General features: G+C 50.0%; 1 protein-coding gene across 8 annotated transcripts in view; it reads right to left on the reverse strand.

Moving 5' to 3' along the window:
• AMPD3 (adenosine monophosphate deaminase 3) overlaps positions 1 to 20,549 on the reverse strand; it is a 54,679-nt gene that overhangs the window by 18,404 nt on the left and 15,726 nt on the right. For 5 of the 8 annotated variants that reach the window (XM_061440808.1, XM_061440810.1, XM_061440807.1 and 2 more), the window contains exons 3-6: positions 11,093 to 11,297; positions 7,792 to 7,954; positions 3,461 to 3,680; positions 1,168 to 1,297 (exon numbers count right to left, since the gene is read on the reverse strand). In XM_061440808.1, the coding sequence (XP_061296792.1) occupies positions 1,168 to 1,297; positions 3,461 to 3,680; positions 7,792 to 7,954; positions 11,093 to 11,297 (718 nt within the window). Of the gene's footprint in view, positions 1 to 1,167; positions 1,298 to 3,460; positions 3,681 to 7,791; positions 7,955 to 10,697; positions 10,934 to 11,092; positions 11,298 to 11,578; positions 11,777 to 20,549 lie in introns of those variants that run through there. The other 3 variants (XM_061440809.1, XM_061440811.1, XM_061440813.1) reach the window with 3 other exon arrangements.

Genomic DNA, 20,549 nt, shown 5'->3' on the forward strand with positions numbered 1-20,549 from the left:
GCAGCCCAGCACAGCACTCAAAGAATCTCCATTCAGAGAGTACACGAACTCCCAGATTGACAGAGAGCTCGAGGTTTGGCTCTGGTATGTAACCACAGCCCCCACCCCTGTCCCCAGGACTCTCACCCACAGAGTGGCCAGAGAGCAGCTAGCCAGCCCATCAGTACCCACAGGGGCCCCGCTTCAGAAGCAAACAGTGTCGGAGCTGGTGCAGTCAGCAAGGACACTGCAGGAGGCCGGCCGGCCCTGAGCATGCCCGTGTGCGGAGGGCAGGCTTGCCCAGAGCTGGGCGAGGAGTTTCCCTGGACACCCATCTAGGGTGAAGCGTTCATGGAGGCAGGATAGAGAGGAGCTGGCCTATTAACTGAGGCACCCATCTGTCTGAGCGCCTGAGGATCACAGAGAAGAAACAGACGGTGCTTGAAGGTCAACATCCAACACACGCCCTTTCACCTCTGCCTGGAAATCCCCAAGACTTTTACGTAAGCCTTAGAGCCCAGGAGCTGAGCGTAACTCATTCTAAGTCAGCTCAGCTCCGACCTCTTCCTGAAAGACACCTCTATCACATCCCTATCAAACTAATAGTAACCAGCTGGGAACTGCTTATAGACAAAAAGCGACCCTTACTCAGCATCAAATGTCCCTCACTTGGCACTGATCCCATGCTTGATATATATTAGTTACATGGAATAAAATGGAAAAGCAGGAGGAGGCGACCATTTAACCTACAGGCTTATCCCGACTGCAGCCCCTGAGCCCAGGAGTAGGCTGCTCATCCACTCTAGAGGGCAGAGAGAGAAGCACATCAGATACTTGTTCTTAAACACACCCAGTCCAAAAGGAAGAAAAACCACACACTCCCAAGTCCAAAGAGGTCTTAACATTGATAACTGTTTTTCGATCCATGATAAATTTGAGGCAAGCTCTATGTCTCAATTCTTAATAGGTCCTGCTCTATTTTTCAAGCAGGATGGTACATTCTAACAGATATACAACAAAGTCATAACAAGTACCATCTGAGGCGTGGCCGGACACATGGAAGACTGGCCAGTTTTCCTTTTGTTCATAGGAAGGCCACATTGGGGACCAGCCCCCGACTGGCTAGGGCCGGAATGGGTTGGAATGAGGCCTGGGACAGGAGCTCTGAACGCTGGCCCGCTAACGCACCTTTCTCACGTTATAGAAGTCTCGGTGGGGGTTACTCTTCAACTCTTTGAACTCAGACATTTCATTTAACATCTCATGTAGGCTGAACTTGGATTCCAGAAAGTTCAGTCGCCGGTGACAATACGTCTTCCTGCAGGTCAGGAAGGAGAAGAAACCACAGTTGAGGAGAAGTCGCATCAGTTCTCCAGTCTGGAGACCTCCGGTGTCTGTGGGGACCCAGTCCTGGGTGTAAGGTCAGGATGGAGCAGAGAGGGATGAGAAGGGGCCAGCTATCCGCAGACCCAGCTGAACTGTGTAACCACAGCCACATGCTCTATGAAATGCGTGGAGAGTCGATAGGGGCCAGTAGAGAGCTGACTGGAGAAGGCAATGGCACCCCACTCCAGTACTCTTGCCCGGAAAATCCCATGGACCAAGGAGCCTGGTGGGCTGCAGTCTATGGGGTAGCTAAGAGTCGGACACGACTGAGCGACTTCACTTTCATTTTTCACTTTCATGCATTGGAGAAGGCAATGGCAACCCACTCCAGTGTTCTTGCCTGGAGAATCCCAGGGACGGGGGAGCCTGGTGGGCTGCCGTCTGTGGGGTTGCACAGAGTCGGACACGACTGAGGTGACTTAGCAGCAGCAGCAGCAGAGAGCTGACCTCATACAGATTACTTCCGTATGAGCTTTAGAGGTTTAGGCAATTAATCTCAAGCTGCTGTCTCTCATGAACAAATACAGAGATGGTACTACCTAAGACTGAAGTGAGGGCCAAATTGGCTTAGGGTGTGAAGGGTCCAACTCAGCTTCGTGGATACTCAAAGAAAGTCTCCCTCTTTCAGCCCTTCCATCTTTCCACCCTCCCATCTATCCTCTGCCAGCTTTCATTCCTTGAAAGGAGTTTCACTTCTGTCCAGAAGATCAGTAATACAGTCAAATCCAAAGGCATGACCTTCCCGCCTTGGCTGTGACCAGATGACACCCAGAAGATTTCTCAGCCCTGAGGCTTCAGGACGAGGGGTGGATGTTCTGCATCGTAGGCAGATGAGGGATATAGGGGTGTTGCTACCAGGACAGAAGTCCATGAAAGAACTGATGTCCCCACCAGCTTGCAAAGGCCACTGGAGGGTGGGAGCACCCACTGTTCTCAGCCAACAGCCAGCCCACATCCAGCCCAGGGGCCTGGCCACGTGCCTGTGCCACAGCTACACGGAACATGCAACCACAAGTCGGGCCACCTCCTCCCCTGTGGCCCCCAGATGCACACGGCTCCCTTGGCACCCAGGCACAGAGACCCTTGTAAAGAGCGGCCACCAAGCCTGGACCAGCACCACCATATGTGTGCCAGGATGAGCCCACAGCCAAGCATGGCAGAGTCTGGGTCAGACGGGATTCTCAAGGGCATCTTTCCCAGTCCCTCTCCTGGTAGGACTCGTCCTGACAGTCTCCCAGACAGGACAGCTGCTGCTCACACACCTCCTGGAACAGCCCTGTCCCCAAGGCTTCCCCTCAGATCCTCTGTTCACATTGACTGAGGCAAGCTCCCAGGGATCCCACTCTCCCCCCAGCTCTTCCCTCTGCCCTCAGATCACCAAGGACCTCGACCCACTCTGTCCATCCCCTCGGGGCCCACTCTCCTCCCGTAGAAACTGGCGTCACCGAACTCCCAGCAAAACCCAAATAGCAGGACAAGAGAGAAGTCCCTCAGCTGTGACCAGCTTCCTCTGCTCCCCCAAGCTGGGCACTCATGCGCAACCTCCACTACTGATTCCCTTAAATGCTCTCTGAGGAGCGAGGGCCCGAACTCAGGAAGACAGTTCCCTGCCAGGGTAGCTCCAGCTAAGCCTAGAAGCATCCTGGGAGTTGTGGCTCAGAGTTTCCAGGCTCCCTGCACTCCCTGCTCCAGAAACATGGAAAAACCAACACCGGAAGCAATAGTCTTCATGGCTCCCCCACCATCTACCCTAAAGCCCTGGGCTGGTAACTCTCTGCATCGCTGCTGTCCGGCCTGGGGTGAGGGCTGACCATCATTTTAAGGTGCACAGGTGGCCACCGGCAAGCAGGAGCTCCACACCCGTGCATGCGGAAGGCACAGGCAGGAGCAACTCGAAGAATACGCCAGTCTGTGAAGAAAAATTGTCGCAAAAGCCCAAAAGCACTGGGAAGAGAGAAACCCACAAAGCCCTCTCTGGGGTAGTTTAACTGAGGGAAAGCCCAGAGCAGAAGGCCTGCCCTGGTCCCTTCTACAGAGCAGTGCTCCTGCAGAAAGAGGTGGACTCACCTGGTCATGGAGAGGGAAGGGGACTTACGTGGGGCCATCTGTGATGAGAGCCAGGATGTGGCTCATGTCCACCGTGTAGGTCTCCAGGTCGGGGTAGGGTAGGCTGTGGGGCTCCTGGCGCTCCAGCATCTTCTTGTTGTCATACACATAGAGGATGCCTCCCTGCATGCGGACCAAGTAGCCCAGGTTGGGGGGAGCATTCTCCAGGCAATATGGGTCTTCTTCAGGCAGAGGGGGGGGATGAAAGTCTGAAAGACAGGACTGAGTGATAGCAAAATGTCCTTGACCTCAGGAGCTCACAGGGGCTCCAAAGTCACCAGTGAGGTCTGTCCTGGTTGTCTGACCTAAAACCTAACCACCCCAACCAGCCCCAGCATCTCACCTCCCCCTCCCTGCTTTATTTCGTCTCCTTAGCACTTGCCGCTATGTAAAGAAATAGAGGAAAACAACAGAATGGGAAAGACCAGAGATCTCTTCAAGAAAATCAGAGATACCAAGGGAACATTTCATGCAAAGATGGGCTCGATAAAGGACAGAAATGGTATGGACCTAACAGAAGCAGAAGATATTAAGAAGTGGTGGCAAGAATACACAGAAGAACTGTACAAAAAAGATCTTCATGACCAAGATAATCACGATGGTGTGATCACTCACCTAGAGCCAGACATCCTGGAATGTGAAGTCAAGTGGGCCTTAGAAAGCATCACTACAAACAAAGCTAGTGGAGGTGATGGCATTCCAGTTGAGCTATTTCAAATCCTGAAAGATGATGCTGTGAAAGTGCTGCACTCAATATGCCAGCACATTTGGAAAACTCAGCAGTAGCCACAGGACCGGAAAAGGTCAGTTTTCATTCCAATCCCAAAGAAAGGCAATGCCAAAGAATGTTCAAACTACTGCACAATTGCACTCATCTCACACACAAGTAAAGTAATGCTCAAAATTCTCCAAGCCAGGCTTCAGCAATACATGAACCGTGAACTTCCTGATGTTCAAGCTGGTTTTAGAAAAGGCAGAGGAACCAGAGATCAAATTGCCAACATCTGCTGGATCATCAAAAAAGCAAGAGAGTTCCAGAAAAACATCTATTTCTGCTTTATTGACTATGCCAAAGCCTTTGACTGTGTAGATCACAATAAACTGTGGAAAATTCTGAAAGAGATGGGAATACCAGACCACCTGACCTGCCTCTTGAGAAACCTATATGCAGGTCAGGAAGCAACAGTTAGAACTGGACATGGAACAACAGACTGGTTCCAAATAGGAAAAGGAGTACGTCAAGGCTATATACTGTCACCCTGCTTATTTAACTTCTATGCAGAGTACATCATGAGAAACGCTGGGCTGGAAGAAGCACAAGCTGGAATCAAGATTGCTGGGAGAAATATCAATAACCTCAGATATGCAGATGACACCACCCTTATGGCAGAAAGTGAAGAGGAACTAAAAAGCCTCTTGATGAAAGTGAAAGTGGAGAGTGAAAAAGTTGGCTTAAAGCTCAACATTCAGAAAACGAAGATCATGGCATCTGGTCCCATCATTTCATGGCAAATAGATGGGGAAACAGTGTCAGACTTTATTTTTTGGGCTCCAAAATCACTGCAGATGGTTAGTGCAGCCATGAAATGAAAAGATGCTTACTCCTTGGAAGAAAAGTTATGACCAACCTAGATAGCATATTGAAAAGCAGAGACATCACTTTGCCAACAAAGGTTCGTCTAGTCAAGGCTATGGTTTTTCCAGTGGTCATGTATGGGTGTGAGAGTTGGACTGTGAAGAAAGCTGAGCACCGAAGAATCGATGCTTTTGAACTGTGGTGTTGGATAAAACTCTTGATAGTCCCTTGGACTGCAAGGAGATCCAACCAGTCCATTCTAAAAGAGATCAGCCCTGGGTGTTCTTTGGAAGGAATGATGCTGAAGCTCAAACTCCAGTACTTTGGCCACCTCACGCGAAAGTTGACTCATTGGAAAAGACTCTGATGCTGGGAGGGATTGGGGGCAGAAGGAAAAGGGGACGCCAGAGGATGAGATGGCTGGATGGCATCACCGACTCGATGGACGTGAGTTTGAGTGATCTCTGGGAGTTGGTGATAGACAGGGAGGCCTGGCGTGCTGCGATTCATGGGGTTGCAAAGAGTCAGACACGACTGAGCAACTGAACTGAACTGAAGATGACTTCTTGTCTTTATCTTGGGTGGTAAATGTTCATCTTGTTCACTGCTGTGTCCCCATTTCCTAGAACCATCCCTGGCCAGTAACTGGCACTTCATTTTTTTTTTTTAACTTAATTGAAATGAGCTTCCATCTTCTGGGTAGTTCAGGGACATGAAGCTTATTAAGACGGGCAGCTGCATCTTCTCCTAATAAGAGAACAGACAGGATCTGGGACTGCCCAGCGGGAATATAATTGTTCCTGTCCTTCCACATCTTCCTGAGCCCAGGGCGGCCAAGGGGCAAGATGGAGAAGCCAGCCCTCCCCATAAGCACAGAATAGGGAGCCTGTGCCCCCAGAGACAGAGCTGTCTGTCCCCACACCATGGGCTGTCAGTCCATAGGAGCCAGAAAACACCTCTTGGCTATTTCCCAGCTATGACTTCGAGCAAAATGGGACTTTACCTCCCGACCCTGTCTGCTCAGCTGAGGATGACGCCCTGCCTTAACGCGCTGCTGTGAGGGTTGCAGCGGCAGGTAGAGGAAGATGCTGTGTAAATATATCATAGGGCGTTATTCTCATCACTCTTGTAGTGGGTTTTCCTGGCTCTCGACAAGCTCTGTTCTGGCCAAGGAACAGGTTATGCTAAGTAGCAGTAGAACTAGGGGCTTCAACTCTGCACATCAGCCAACCCTGCATAGGGTCTGGGCTGTCCACTGCCAGCACAGGCAGGAGGAAATCCTGGAATCATCAATGGAAGGAAGGAAGGAAGGAAGGTGAAGCGGCTGGCTGAGTGTCTCCCATCAGAGCTCGGAACAGACTGTCCCTGGAGCAGACGTGAGCCATCCCAGGGGCTAAGGCAGCACAGAGAGGGAAAGAGATGCCACACACACCCCCATCAGGCATGAGTCCCAAATGCGGGGCAGTGCCCATGAGATGCTGGCAGTCCAAAAGCCTGGGTCAACCACAGCCTGCACTTTACCACACTCACACCCAGGCCCCCAGGACTCTGTTCTGTATAAAGTGCACCTTTGACAGTCATTTCTGCCTGCCAACAGTGGAGCAAGTGGGATCAACCCTCAGACAGACAGGGAACTGGACCCGGGAGGGCTGAGACTCAGAGCCCCAGGTGGTAACAGATGCCCAAAGTCCAGGTTCAGAGCTTCAAAGAAGCCGGAGAGGAGACATCTTGGCACCAACTCCACCCAGGGTCCTGGGTGCTGGCACAGACCACCAGGCCCTCATCTGATTCCCCACCACCAGCTTTCACGATCGAGGTCTCCTGTTGTCTTCATTCACATTGCTTAACTTACAGCCCCTACTGCCCCTGGATCCTTCACAGGCCAAACAGATTCCACCAGAAAGCATCCTGCCTTCTCCGATCCCCTGCTCCCTGAACTCCACAGCATCAACATAACTACTGTACCAGTCACTCACTAGATCCAGGGGCTTCCCAAGTGGCTCTAGTGATGAAGAACTTGGCTGCCAATGCAGAAGACATAAGAGATGCAGATTTGATCTCTGAATCAGGAAGATCCCCTGGAGGAGAGCATGCAACCCACTCCAGTATTCTTGCCTGGAGAATCCCATGTACAGAGGAGCCTGGCAGGCTACAGTCCATAGGGTCACAGAGAGTCAGACGCAACTGAGCATGCACTAGATCCGGAAATGCACCAACTACTTCACATGCTTTCTCTCGTTTCATCCTCACAACAGGCCCAAAGGAGAGATATTATTAGCATTCCCATTTTACAGATTGAAAAACTGAGGTTTGGAGAAATAACTTCCTTTCCCAAGAAAGTGGTCTTTAGGTATTTAGAAAGTGGAGCTTAGATCGGAATGTGAGTATGCTGGACTCCAGAGCCAACTTCCCTGCCCTGAGAACACACCCTCTCTACCTACCCCCAATCCATGCACCTCACCACTAACTTGGTATTTACTGTCTGACTGTGTTTAAATATCCAGGCGGAGACTGCCCATCTCCCAAGATCAGAGACTGCCTTTCAGCCCCTCCACTCCCCACAACTTGTACAGCTCAGCTCAAAGCAAGGCACCTGGTGCACACGGAATCAACCCTTGGGAAACTGGCAAAGAAATCAGTGTAGGAGAAGCCATCTGAGGGAAACACATCCAACCAGTAAGACATCCTGACCAACTCTCGGGCCGTGCCCCGCTGGAAGCCCAGCTGCCACCACAGCACCATACCTGGGAGGCCCTCTTCCAGGGGCGTGGTGTCCAGCCGCCGATGACCCAGGTACTGGGCCGTGGTGCGCGGGAAGCGGTGATAGGCGAGGCGGGCATACTTCTCCCGGATCATCAGGGCCTTGGCCAGGCTCTTGGCAGCCTGCTCATAGTCCTCCACGGTGATCTGCAGGAAAAAGTTCAGAGAGCAGGCCTGAGGCTGCTGACCTAGTGAGAGCTGCCGCAAGGTAGGCCCAGGACAGACAGCGGGGAACTTGGGTCTGAGGAGCATCCCCACCATGGAGGGCACAGTGGCTCCCTCTGCCTGACAGTTTGTGCACACACCGTGGTGTATGCTGCATGCCTGATTTCCTGTTGCAAGCCTCCGACTGAGGGGTGTGCCCTGCAGACGTGCAGCCAGCCCCGGTAACAATCTCAGCCACTAAGTCTCTAATGAGCTTCCACGGAAGATGACACTTCACACGTGCTGTCACACGTGAACGCTGAGGGATTAAGTGCATTCTGGTGACTCTACTGGGAGGGGCTGCTTGCCTCTGGCCTCCTCCAGATTCTGCCCTGTGTACCTCTTCCCTTTGCTGATTTTGCTCAGTATCCTTTTACTGTAGTAAATCCTAGTCATGAGTGCAGCTATGCGCTGAGTCCTAGGAGTCCTCCTGGCAAATCACGGAACCCCCTAACACAGGAGGAGATTTGGGGCCATTGGGAGGGAGGCAGGTACTCCAATGTGCACACCCCAGGCCAGCACTCAGCACATCAACCACAAGCCAGATGCTGCGGCACCCGGCACATGAAGAGGCCCAGCCTGGACCGTGTCCCTGATGGAGTGAGCATCATCATGATCAGTTAAGAAAATACATGGGTCCTTCCGAGTGCTCAGTCTGCTACCCCAGCCTTCTGATTCATCTGGCAGTCACCCCAATCCACCCAAGCAACACACGCTTATGGGATGGTTCCTTTCCATAAGTTTCACTTTGGTCCTCATTGCCACTCATCTCACCACTGGGGAAACAGAGACCCAGAGAGGATAAATGACAGAAAGTCAGAAAGTCACACTTCAGACCCTGAACGGATTGATTCCTGAAGCCCAAGGACGCTCTGCTTTCCCAGAGCTGCCTCATACTCAGAGACAAATGAGATAAATGCCCACCTCCCAGTGCACGTGTTCATCTGTCTGTTGGGAAGGATGCGTGTGGCAGAAACCTGAACGTGCTGGGGGAGAAAACAGCCAAACAGTCACTCATTCATAAGAGGGGATAAGAGATGCGGAAAAGGGAGGTGGCAAGATGGAGCACAGAAGGAGGAAGGCTGGGGCCCACTCTGCTTCAGTGAAAAAAAAAAATCACTTTTAGTTTTGAAATGTTGTGAACATACAGACAAGCACTGAAGATGACAGACACCTGTGCATCTACCTTCCGGAGCGGACAATTTTAACATTTTTATCACTGTTTCGGATGTCTTATATGTTTACATAAATAGATCATCTCAGATGCAGCTAAAACTCTACCCTCAGAGGAAGGTATATATCTTTCCATGCACGTGTTTCTACTTTTACTTTTGTTTCCCCCTTGCTTTTTATTAAGGAAGTAGCTTCTCCTTTCCTGACTACATATGTCCCCATAAGGGGGTATTAACTCCATTTTACACCTTCTGATGGCTTCTGAGAGCTCAGGTGAGCAGACAACACCAGAGACAAATACGTTCCTGCCCACGACAAAGCCAAACACGTCATCTGCAGGACTGACTGACTCAGCATAGCACGGGCTCGGGCCAGGCCTGGAGGTATCAGAGACGAGTTCAGCATCCCACCAGACCAGCCAGCTTGTTACCACTGCACACCTCAGGCCTGGCAGCAGACCCATGGGGCCCAAGGCGACCTGCAAGGTCAGCCTGCCACTTACAAACTGGTGGCTCTCAGGGGACCAGTCGCCCGGTTCAGAGGCTCCGTGCCCTACAATGTGCCAACAAGGAGACTGATGGAAAAGAGCCGGTTAACACACCAGCCAATGTCCTCCCTTCAGCTGGCCCTCAGCCCCCTCTACTCTCCCTTTTGGCCACTCTGCCACATGCAGGAAGTTGGGTGGGCACCATGGATTCCTGGTCACGAAGCTATATCTCCAAACAAGGCCTGTGCTATTTGCAATCCAACCAAAATCCCTATCCATAGAAAGGAACTTAAAGTATGGTTCATCCACACAGTGGAATATTTTGCACCTGTTTTAAAAAAAAAAAAAACAAGGAAGTTCTTGATAGAATGATATAGCGTTATCTTCAAGATATACTGTTAAGGGAAAACCTAGGCTCAGTATAATGTATGGTAACCACCATTTGTGTAAAAAGAAATAAATCAACTACATGAACATAGAAACCATGAGCACGGTAGGTACACAGTTTACTGTGTGAGAATAAATAAGAAACCAAAACCAATAACTGCCTCAGGGGAGGCGAATCGGGTAGCTAGAGGACTGCTATAATTCTGGGGCCTTTTAAGTTATAAGCCATATGCAAAGATCTTCTATTGATTTTGTTAAAATAGAAGAAAATGTATAAGAGTAATAAGTCACTCTGTAATACAAGTAATAAGTCACACTTCTCAGATACACTGTATATCCTAAGAGTACTGTTAAAAAGAAGAGAGGATAACAAGCCAACTGAGGCATGAGTATAGGTTGAGGGCCAGGAAGGCAGAACCAAACCTGGAGCTAAGTGATGTTTCTCTTCAAGAAGCAATAAAAATTCAGCATCCAGCCAGGTGAAATTAGCACATTTTCAGTGGCTGAGTTAACTGACTTGGGGCAAACCAAGCTTGATCACATTCTTGTCAAGTTCGAGGGTCTCTTCCTGGTTCGAGGGTCTGGCCTATATTTAAGAACATGAGTCCAGGCACAGAGGAAGAGCTGAATCAGCAATACCTGATGGCATGCAAACCAATCAACACCAGGACTTGAATCCATTCAACATCTGAGAACTCTGAAGGGCCCAAACTGGAACCATCTCCAATGGGCTACAGGAACAGAGAGCGGGGTTCTGGGCTCAGAGACCACATGGAAACTACAGGCCACTGGATGTGCCAGCCTGTAGCCCCAGGCCCTCCCCACAAGGACAGCAGTACCCTAGACACACACCCATACCCACCACCTTGCCTAGAACCCTCCTTCTCTCCAGACATCTGCCCGCCATCTCCCAGACACTCACAGACCAAGCCAGGCTTTGGGGTCTCGGCGTGACCCCAGGGACCCCAGCTTTTGCAAAAGGCGTGCTATGCAACACTCACACAGCCTCCAGAGAGCCCACGGAGATGCCTTACCCCAGCACAGTAGTCTCCACTGATGGTGACCCGCTGGAACTCGGGCACGGCATAGGGTGCAGGCGCAGGCAGGGGAGTGGCTCCAGGGAGCACGGGGGTTGCAGGAGATATGGCCGGACTGGCTGTCGGGGGACCCTTCCAATCTTGCTGTGTCGGCATTTGCAGAGACAGGGACTGGGATCGAATCATCTTAAAACTTTTCTTTCTAAAAGTCAAGGACATGCAAAAGTGAGAGACAACAGCAGCTAATCGGGGAGAGTGATGAAGACTCTCTGTTACGGACATGGCAGGAGAATTTGGCTCTGATTAATCAGCGGTGCTGGCCCTACCGTTCAGAAGTTTCTAATTATTCATGCCTTTCTCTCACACACGTCTCTCCACACGCAACATCCCAGACACCCCTCTATGCAGCCACTAAGAACTGCTTGGGCTGTGTTTGCACAGCACGTGGAGCAAGTAAGTAGGCAAATGTCTCAGAAGACAGACCGCAGGCCACGCAGCAGGGGTCTAACACCAAGGGCAGAAGAGGTGAGGACGATGTCAAACTGGCCAGCATGCTGTCTTCAGATAAGCCGAACTCTGAGTCCCAGCCTGTGAAGAGTCTCAATTACAGCGCATTTCACAAAGTTGATAATTTGGGGCACTGGAGCCAGAGGAGACTGTGACAATCAGCCAGTCCACCTCCTGTTTTCAAAAAGGAAGAGTCAGGGGTTCACAATGTGAAATGACTTCTATGAAGTCCTAGCCAGGCAGCTAGCACTCGGCGTCCCACCTCCCTGGCACCCTAACTCCCCTGCTGCTCCTTCCTCCAGCCTGGCAGTACCCTCCACCTGCTGCTGGCTCAGGCACAGATCTGTAGCTCTGTAATGGGAAAGTAACTGATCAGCATCAATTTCAGGTCCTCTGGACCTGTCACCTTGACACCAAAAGATGATTTCACAAACTCTTAGGGAAGTAGGCACAGGTTGGTTTAAACTGTCATGAGCTCATGCTTATTTGCAAGGCTGTTTTGTGAATACTCACCTTCCTCATTAACTAATCAGTAATGTTTCAAATGACACCACCGTAAGTTCTAGGATCCCTGGGCAGGAGGCTCAGCAGCAGGGAGATGACACCATCAGCACTCCCCTCTCCCATGTCTCTTTCTGTCTCCGAGGGAACCCAGCACTGCTGCCCAATGATGTCCAATGCCAACAACCAGCCGACTGCTTGCCCTCCTATGCCACGGGGCCCAGCAGTGTCCTGGGTACTATCCCAGCACAACCGGAGCCTACAGCCACCAGTGAAGGACTCAGTGACAACCGTGACCCTCCAGAGCCCCTAGCACCTGCCCCCTTCTCCAGGAACCAGTGACAAGTACAGGCTGTGGAGAAATCGGTAAACAGACCTTATGACTGACCCGGAAGCAGCTGTCTTCCTCCTGGCCCTTGGCCAGACCTCTTCTCACAGACCCATAGCCCATTTTTCAGGAACCACAGTTCCCTGCTCTGTCTATACATCCGCTGCTTGCCACAGCTCTCTGGTTCTTATCTGCCCATATGTGTTATCACCTCCTCAGGGACAAGGCTGTTTACACTTGGAAAGTGGAGGTGGTCCTTTTTCAGAAGTCTGTTTTTGCCCTGGCCCTGACCCTGCATAACAGATACACTGGGTTTTTCAGGAAACCCAGGATGAACTCCAGGAACATCCAGTCAGGCTTTTCTGAGCCCGCCATCTATCCATCACATGAAGCTGAGTCAAACATCCCATTCCAAGGAAGATGCCAACTCATGCCTGTCAATCATTCCTTAGAGGCAGACTCACCGGAAGTGATGAGGTTCCCACTTTAGCATCTTTCAGATATTCACACCTAGAGGAGCCATTACTTTGGGCTCCCTCTCATGTTCTGACAGGTTCAGCCAGACCCTGTGAGACTCTGGCCTCCATGTCGCTCTTGTCTACCAGGCCACTGTTTTAATCCCTCTGCCGACTTCACCCCCAGAAGCCTCAGCCAATATTGCCTGAGGACCAATCCTGCTAAGGAGAAGCAAGGCGATATCTAAGATGACAAACAGGTAAGAAAATTAACAAAAAAAAAAAACACCAACCACGATCAGAAAGTTAGAAGGCTGCTTAAGGCAAGAGGCCACCAGGCTTATCCGAGAAATGACCATATCCCTCTGCCCTCATGAATAAGCCACCAGCTGGTCCCAACCCCCCCTCAATTCTCCTTCTTGAAGACATCCACGATGACTCTAGTCTTGGTCACCAGGTGAGCTCCAAAATTATCACAGGTGAACACAGGCTGGGGATTTGGACTTTGTAGGGATAAGGTACAGGTTTAACAATAGATTGGGTCTAGACACCCTAGGCAAGTGCTTGAAACAACCAGAGCTAACCATTAGGCTCGTCTCTAAGAAAACTGGAAAACTAAAGAGCGCCCTGCATTATCTTCTATGGCTGCACGATAAACACGAGCCTGGTGACTGCAAGCAACCCCCACTCGCTGGCCCACAGATCTATACGTGAAACATCTGGGTGGGCACGGCTGGGCTCTATCCATGCCCAGGGTATCAAAAGGCCAAAACCAGGAGGTTGGCCACACTAGCCTCTGAACTGGAGACCCTGGGAAAGAGTCCACTTTCAAGAGTCCGCTTTCATGCAGGTGGTTGGAGAATTCATCTGCATGTGGCCCTACACTGAGGCCCTGGCTCCTCACTGGCTATGGGACAGGGCTCACCCTCTGATTCTTGCACACGGCGCCCTCCATCTTCTAAGCCTGGCACAGTGCCTGGCTCTGGCACTTGGAATCTCTGACCTCCCCCTCCGTGACCCCCTGAGAACACTCCCTGCACTAAGGGCTGCTGTGACCAGGTCAGGCCCGCTCACCTCCCTGCCTTCAGGTCCACTGAGCCACACAGCACAGCATAATCACAGGAGCGATGCCTCATCACATTCAGAGGGTCTGGAGATTAGGGAAGGACACCTCTGGGGGGATGTTCTAGAAACTCTGTCTACCACAGGTCCACATCTCATTCCCATTCTGTGCAGCTGAGGCTCAGCCACAAAGGTGGAGAGCGGCAGCTGAGTGACTGAGAGTGTGTGTGTGTCCTAGCCCTCTCAAGGCTGTCTGAAGCCCCACCTGCGTCACAACAATGAAGTTACCAAATGCTTTTTCTGAACTATAGAACCATGCAGTATCCTGGCAGGAAAGGATTTTAAAGCTACACACCCCAATCCTCTAAGGCAGCCTTTGTCTGAATACATCCAGGAACGGACAGCTCACTACATTTCTGAATAAGACGTCAGCAGTCAACCATTTATTCAAAAACCATTTCCCAAGGACCTACTCTGAGCCATGCCAATGCCAAGCACGCAAATACAAGGTGAACAAAACACGATCTGTTGCCACTGTTAGAAAGCACTTCCTCGTCACGGGCCAAGATCTGTCTATCCGCAGTTGCACCTGCTGCCCCTCGTGTGAGCCCTTGGGACACAGAGTAAGCGGGCTTGCTCTGCCACAGCTGGCCCACCCGCTCCCTTCCCCACCCACACACCTGGCAGAAACGCACTCCTGCCCAAGAACTGGCAGGGAGCGGGGCTATAAGGACACCAGCTCCAGCCCAAGCTTGCGGGCCCAACGGGCCAGGGAGCAGCTTTGTCTTCCCTCCTGGGCCCCAGGGACCTTCCTGTCCCACCAGACCCTCAGCTAAGGACCCTCAGCTAAGGACACGGTCATCTGGGCTGTTAGCAGGCATCTCTCAGCACCTGTCTGCTGCCCCCACCTCTTCTATGGCCCTTGCCTGTCCCTGTCACTCTCTGTGTTCCCACCCTCACCCTGCCCACTCCCCAGCCCTTCCCTGCTCCTAGGCACTCCAGTTAAGAGCCCCAGAGCCTCCATGCTCTTCCAGAGAAGAGTCAGCATCTTCTCGGGGGCCTGCAGCCACTGCCCTGTGAGGTCTGGCCAGGGCAAGTTTTCACCAAAGGCTCTGAACAACATACAGTGGGTCAGGAGGCACAGTGGATTTCACTTTACTCAACAACGATGTGCCAGGTCCTGGGGCTAGACGGGTAGACAAAATACTCCTCTGACTCCAGAGGCTGACCTCGATGTCCAGACAGTTCAATAGATTATCATCACAGGACGTGGGTAGTGTGATGAGACGACCTGCTATTTCGGGATCCCAGAGGAGGCTCTAACCCAGACTGAGGCTGGGAGCCATAGAGCAAGAGGGTCAGAGAAGGCACCCTGCCTCATTCCCAGAGGGAGAGGGGAACATTCCCAACTGGGAGACTTGTTTGAAGCCCCTCTATACACATACACACACACACACTCGGGTTGTTTTGGTAGCCCAGACCACTCCAGGTGAGAATTACTATGCTAAAGGCTCGAAGCAGGAGTCAGACACCAGCACAAGGTTTCATTAACAGTCTGAACCTGAATGGCATTAAGTGGGGCAGGCATTCGCACTTCCACAGGCGTGTCTGCTCCTACTGCTTCCACTGATTCACGTGCAAGTGGGGCCCTGGGTCTAAGCAGGGGAGCAGTTGAGGAGCTGCCACCTACTCTGTGACTGAAACCAGAGACCTCAGCCTGTCTGAAAGGGAGAAGGCGGGCAAGCTGACTGTGACACATGCTGTATGGTGGGCACCAAAAGGTGGGTGTGCAGAGGGCATAGAGCACATACTCAGTGTGTCTGACTGCATGGGTGCAGCCGACTTGCACATTGAAGCCCGCCAGGGATGAAGGCAGAACCTCAACCATCTCTCCCTTCACCTCCCCCCGAGACCTACCACTGTCCTCCCGCCGCTCCTGACCATGTGTAGGTCTCTATGGACCTCGCTCTCCCTCTCCCCAGTCCTTCTCAGCTACTCTTCCTCCCCAGAGAGCACAGTGAAGTATGATCTTCCTTACCTGTTAAGTCTTAAACTCTCTTCTTAACTTTAAAAGCAGATAAATTAACCTGTTTCAAACGAAGCTCCTTTGTCAATGGCCCTGAACTTAGACGTGACTTACCCCTGATATAAGAAGTTTCATAAAACAAAATGATTTAGCTGTGCTATGTTCGATTCATAACAAATATGTTTATCTAGTTTACTCAGGGAAGTAATTGCTCTGGAGAGTCCCCTTTTGCTGTTGTTCAGTCGCTACGTGGTGTCTGACTCTCTGTGACCCCATGGACTGCAGCACGCCAGGCTTCCCTGTCCTTCACTATCTCCCAGAGTTTACTCAAACTCAAGTCCATCCAACAATCTCATCCTCTGTCGTCCCCTTCTCCTCTTGCCCTCAATCTTTCCCAGCACCAGGGTATTTTCCAATGAGTTGGCTCTTCCCATCAGATGGCTGTCCACTTTATACTCTAAATAAAAAAAAAAACTTCAGTGTGGCTTTTAAAAATGAAATTCATAATTCCTGTATCTGAATCAGTGCACGCTGAACATAATTGAAACTTCTCTCCGTGACTCAGCGTCATCATCGCATTATTCAGTCACCAGCTTAGAGACACTTTGGCCAAAGACTGCTGTGCTTTGAATTCTTGCGTCTGATTTTCATAATTATTCTGTTTCCTCTCTCACTGTGAACTGTTAAATAATAACAAAAACAAGAACACTAATGATGTCTAAGCACGTGTGCTAAGCAGCCATCCTTATTCGCTCATTTAATTCTCACAAGGTAGGTCCATCATCCTTTTTTGCAGATCAGGAAATAGGAACTTAAGGTCCTTGCCTGAGGCCACTCAGTCATAAGACACAGGCCATCACTTGAACCCAGCTGGTCTGGTTCCAAAGTCTGAGTTCGTAATCACCGCACAACATGCCCTTGACTCTGCCTATAGAAGTCCCTCTCCCACTTTTAATTTGCTTCCTTAAATCTGTCACAGGATAAGAAACAAAATAACCAAGCTTATTAGAACTCAGTGTGAAATAAGAACAGAAGATGGGATGAGAATTGGGGGGGTGACAGCTAAAAGGTACAGGATTTCTTTCAGAGGGGAGGGGTTGAAAAAATGTTCTAAAATTGACCATGGTGACAGTTGCACTTTGCAAATATACTAAAAGACCACTGAATCGTACACTTCAAAAGAATGGATTATATGGTATGTGAATTACACCTCAATAAAGCTGCTTAAAAACGAGAAGTAGAGCGCCGAAGGAGCCCTGATGTGCATTTTGGCTGCACATCAGATATTCTTACAGGGTTGTCACCCATGCTGGCTACATTCCAGCTATGTATGTTTGCAGGGTGGCTGAGCTCTGGCTAGGTGAGATGATGAGATTCAAAGTGAACAACAGAGAGCTTCTGGGTGCCAGCAGGGTTTTCCAGTCTTCTTGTCTTTGCCTCCTAACTTTGATTCCATAGACAGCCTACCCCTCCCGCTCACCTTGACACACCTTGAGTCTCAATAGAGGCCTGGTCAATGTCATCTTCCTAAGGAGGCAGAGAGGTCCCTGCAGCAAGACGTCACTGCTGACCTCCTGATCTGGCCTGCAAACCGAGCGCCTCTTTGAGCAGCCTGGGGTGCCAGCTCCCTGGAGAGGGCCCCCAGCCCTGGGAGGTTTATGACTGAGCCCAGTTCAGCTCTTAGAACTGCTGGAATCCTGACAACAGCCTCTGTGTTTTAGGGGCTCATCTTTCTTACTCACAATCCAAGTTTCTCATTCTTTTTCTAAGAAGCTATTTACTTCCAAGTTCTAGCTAGTGCCTTTACATTAGAGTTTAAATAGTCTTTTTTATTTTTTTTTTTTATAATAAGAGAGAAAAAGAGAATGGTTGTACAAAAAAGCTTTCTCCAAGTACCAGAAACATTCGGGCTTGTCAGAGGAGCCAGGGCGAGGGAGACCTTTTTCCAAACTAGAAGTCCCATCTAATGTCACAGTTTGAAACACAAATCCACAGACTCTGGGTATCTGGAAACCTGCTTCTGGCTCCAGGCCTGGGGGTTCCTTGCGAGAGGGCTCCATGTTACCAGTTACATTCCAGAGTGTCAGGGACAAGCAAGAGAAAAAGAGGAAGCTGCAGAGAGGGTTCCGCCTCCAGACGGTTCACTAAATATTTGCCTAACAGTGCCTCTACTGAGCAGCGAGGCTGAAAGCTAAAACTGGGGGTGCACAGCTCCAGAGGACACCAGGACGTCTGACAAGTAGTCCAGGGACCAGATTGTGCTTTGGCAGAAAAGGAGCCAGTGGGCAGCAGGGAGCTGTGGTCCAGGTTTCCCTCCATTCCATTCAGCGGCCAGCAATTACATCCTGGAGAGTAGTCCCCAGTGTCTCCACACTGAACCAAGGACCCCAGGCCTGACTGGAGATGGGACAGCCTCGTGGTTAAAGTGTGAGGGTCTACATTCAAAAGACCTGGGTCACTTACTGGCTATGTGTCCTGATCTGCAAAATCAAGATAAGAATATCCACTTGATAAGCTTAATGTGGACCTAACAAAAGCAGAAGAGATTAAGAAGAGGTGGCAAGAATACACAGAAGAACTGTACAAAAAAGATCTAAATGACCCATGTAATGAGGATGGTGAGGTCACTCACCTAGAGCTAGAGCCAGACGTCCTGGAGTGTGAAGTCAGGTGGGCCTCAGGAAGCAATACTACAAACAAAGCTAGTGGAGGTGATGGAATTTCAGCTGAGCTATTTAAAATCCCAAAGGACAATGCTATTAAAGTGCTATACTCAATATGCCAGCAAATTTGGAAAACTCAGCCATGGCCACAGGACTGGAAAAAAGAATCCCAAAGAAAGGCAATGCCAAAGAATGTTCAAGCTATCCTACCAATGCACTCATTTCACATGTTAGCAAGGCAATGCTCAAAATCCTCCAAGCAAGGCTTCAACAGTATGTGAATAGAGAACTTCCAGATGTACAAGCTGGATTTAGAAAAGGCAGAGGAACCAGAGATCAAATTGCCAACATCCACTGGATTATAGAAAAAGCAAGAGAATTCCAGAAAAACATCTACTTCTGCTTCATTGACTATGCTAAAGCCTTCATTGACTATGCTAAAGTTTGTGAACAAACTGCAGAAAATTCTTCAAGATGGGAATACCAGACCACCTTACCAGCCTTCTGAGGAAACTATACACAGGTCAAGAAGCAACAGTCAGAACTGGACATGGAACAGTGGGCAGGTTCAAAATTGGGAAAGGAGTAAGACAAGGCTGTATATTGTCACTCTGCTTATTTAACTTAGATGCAGTGTACATTATGCAAAATGCTAGGCGGAATGAATCACAATCTGGAATCAAGATTGCCAGGAGAAGTATCAACAACCTCACACAAGCAGATAATACCAGTCTAATGGCAGAAAGTGAAGAGAAACTAAAGAACCTCTTGATGAAGGTGAAAGAGGAGAGTGAAAAAGCTGGCTTAAAACTCAACATTCAAAAAACTAAGATCATATAACTCAGTCTCATCACTTAATGGCAAATAGATGGGGGAAAAGTGCGAGCAGGGGCAGGTTTCATTTTCTTGGACTCCAAAATCACTGCAGACAGTGACTGCAGCCACAAGATTAAGACGCTTGCTTCTTGGAAGAAAAGCTATAACAAACCTACACAGTGTATTAAAAGGCAGAGGCATGTCTTTGCATTCAAAGGTCCATCTAGTCAAAGCTATGATTTTTCCAGTAGTCAAGTACAGATGTGAGAGATGGACCATAAAGAAGACTGAGCACCAAAGAACTGATGCTTTTGAACTGTGGTGCTGGAAGACTCTTGAGAGTACCTTGGACAGCAAGGAGATCAAACCAGTCAATCCTAAAGGAAACCAACCCTGAATATTCATTGGAAGAACTGATGCTAAAGCTGAAGGTACAAGACTTTGGCCACCTGATGTGAAGAGCAGACTCATTGGAAAAGACCCTGATTCTGCAAAAGACTGAGGGAGAGGAGAAGGGGACAACAGAGGATGAGATGGTTGGATGGCATCACCGACTCAATGGACATGAATTTGAGCAAATTTCAGGAGATAGTGAAGGACAGGGGAGCCTGGCGTGCTACAGTCCACGGGATCGCAAAGATTCGGACACTACCAAACAACTGAGCAACAGAGTTTAATATACAGATTAACTTAGCCCACAGTAAGGTTGCTGCCCATCTCTACTGCAGGAAGTTGGACAGTTAAACTTTCCATGGGGCTTACTGTGATCCAGGCCCTGCCCTAAGCCTTTTACATGTTAATTCCCTCATTGCTCACAACATCCCATGAAAGTAGCTCTTGGACTGGTCTTACTTTACAGATGGTGAAAACCTGGGGCACAGAGAAGTTTCCTAATGGCCCAAAGTCACAGAGCATCCCAGTGAGTGGCAGAACACAGCAATCCAGGGAGCCATGGCCACTCTGAGGTGGTGTCTGTGGTGGCAGTGGGGAAACCGGATGTCTTTCTCCTACCACATAACCACTGCTCGCCAACACAGGTTAGGTTCTGGGCTGGGTCCTTGGGATACAGTGGGAGCCAGACACAGTCCTCGGGGAG

The sequence above is a fragment of the Bos javanicus genome, chromosome 15 (genome assembly GCF_032452875.1).
Source record: "Bos javanicus breed banteng chromosome 15, ARS-OSU_banteng_1.0, whole genome shotgun sequence".
In the NCBI taxonomy this organism is placed as follows: domain Eukaryota; kingdom Metazoa; phylum Chordata; class Mammalia; order Artiodactyla; family Bovidae; genus Bos; species Bos javanicus.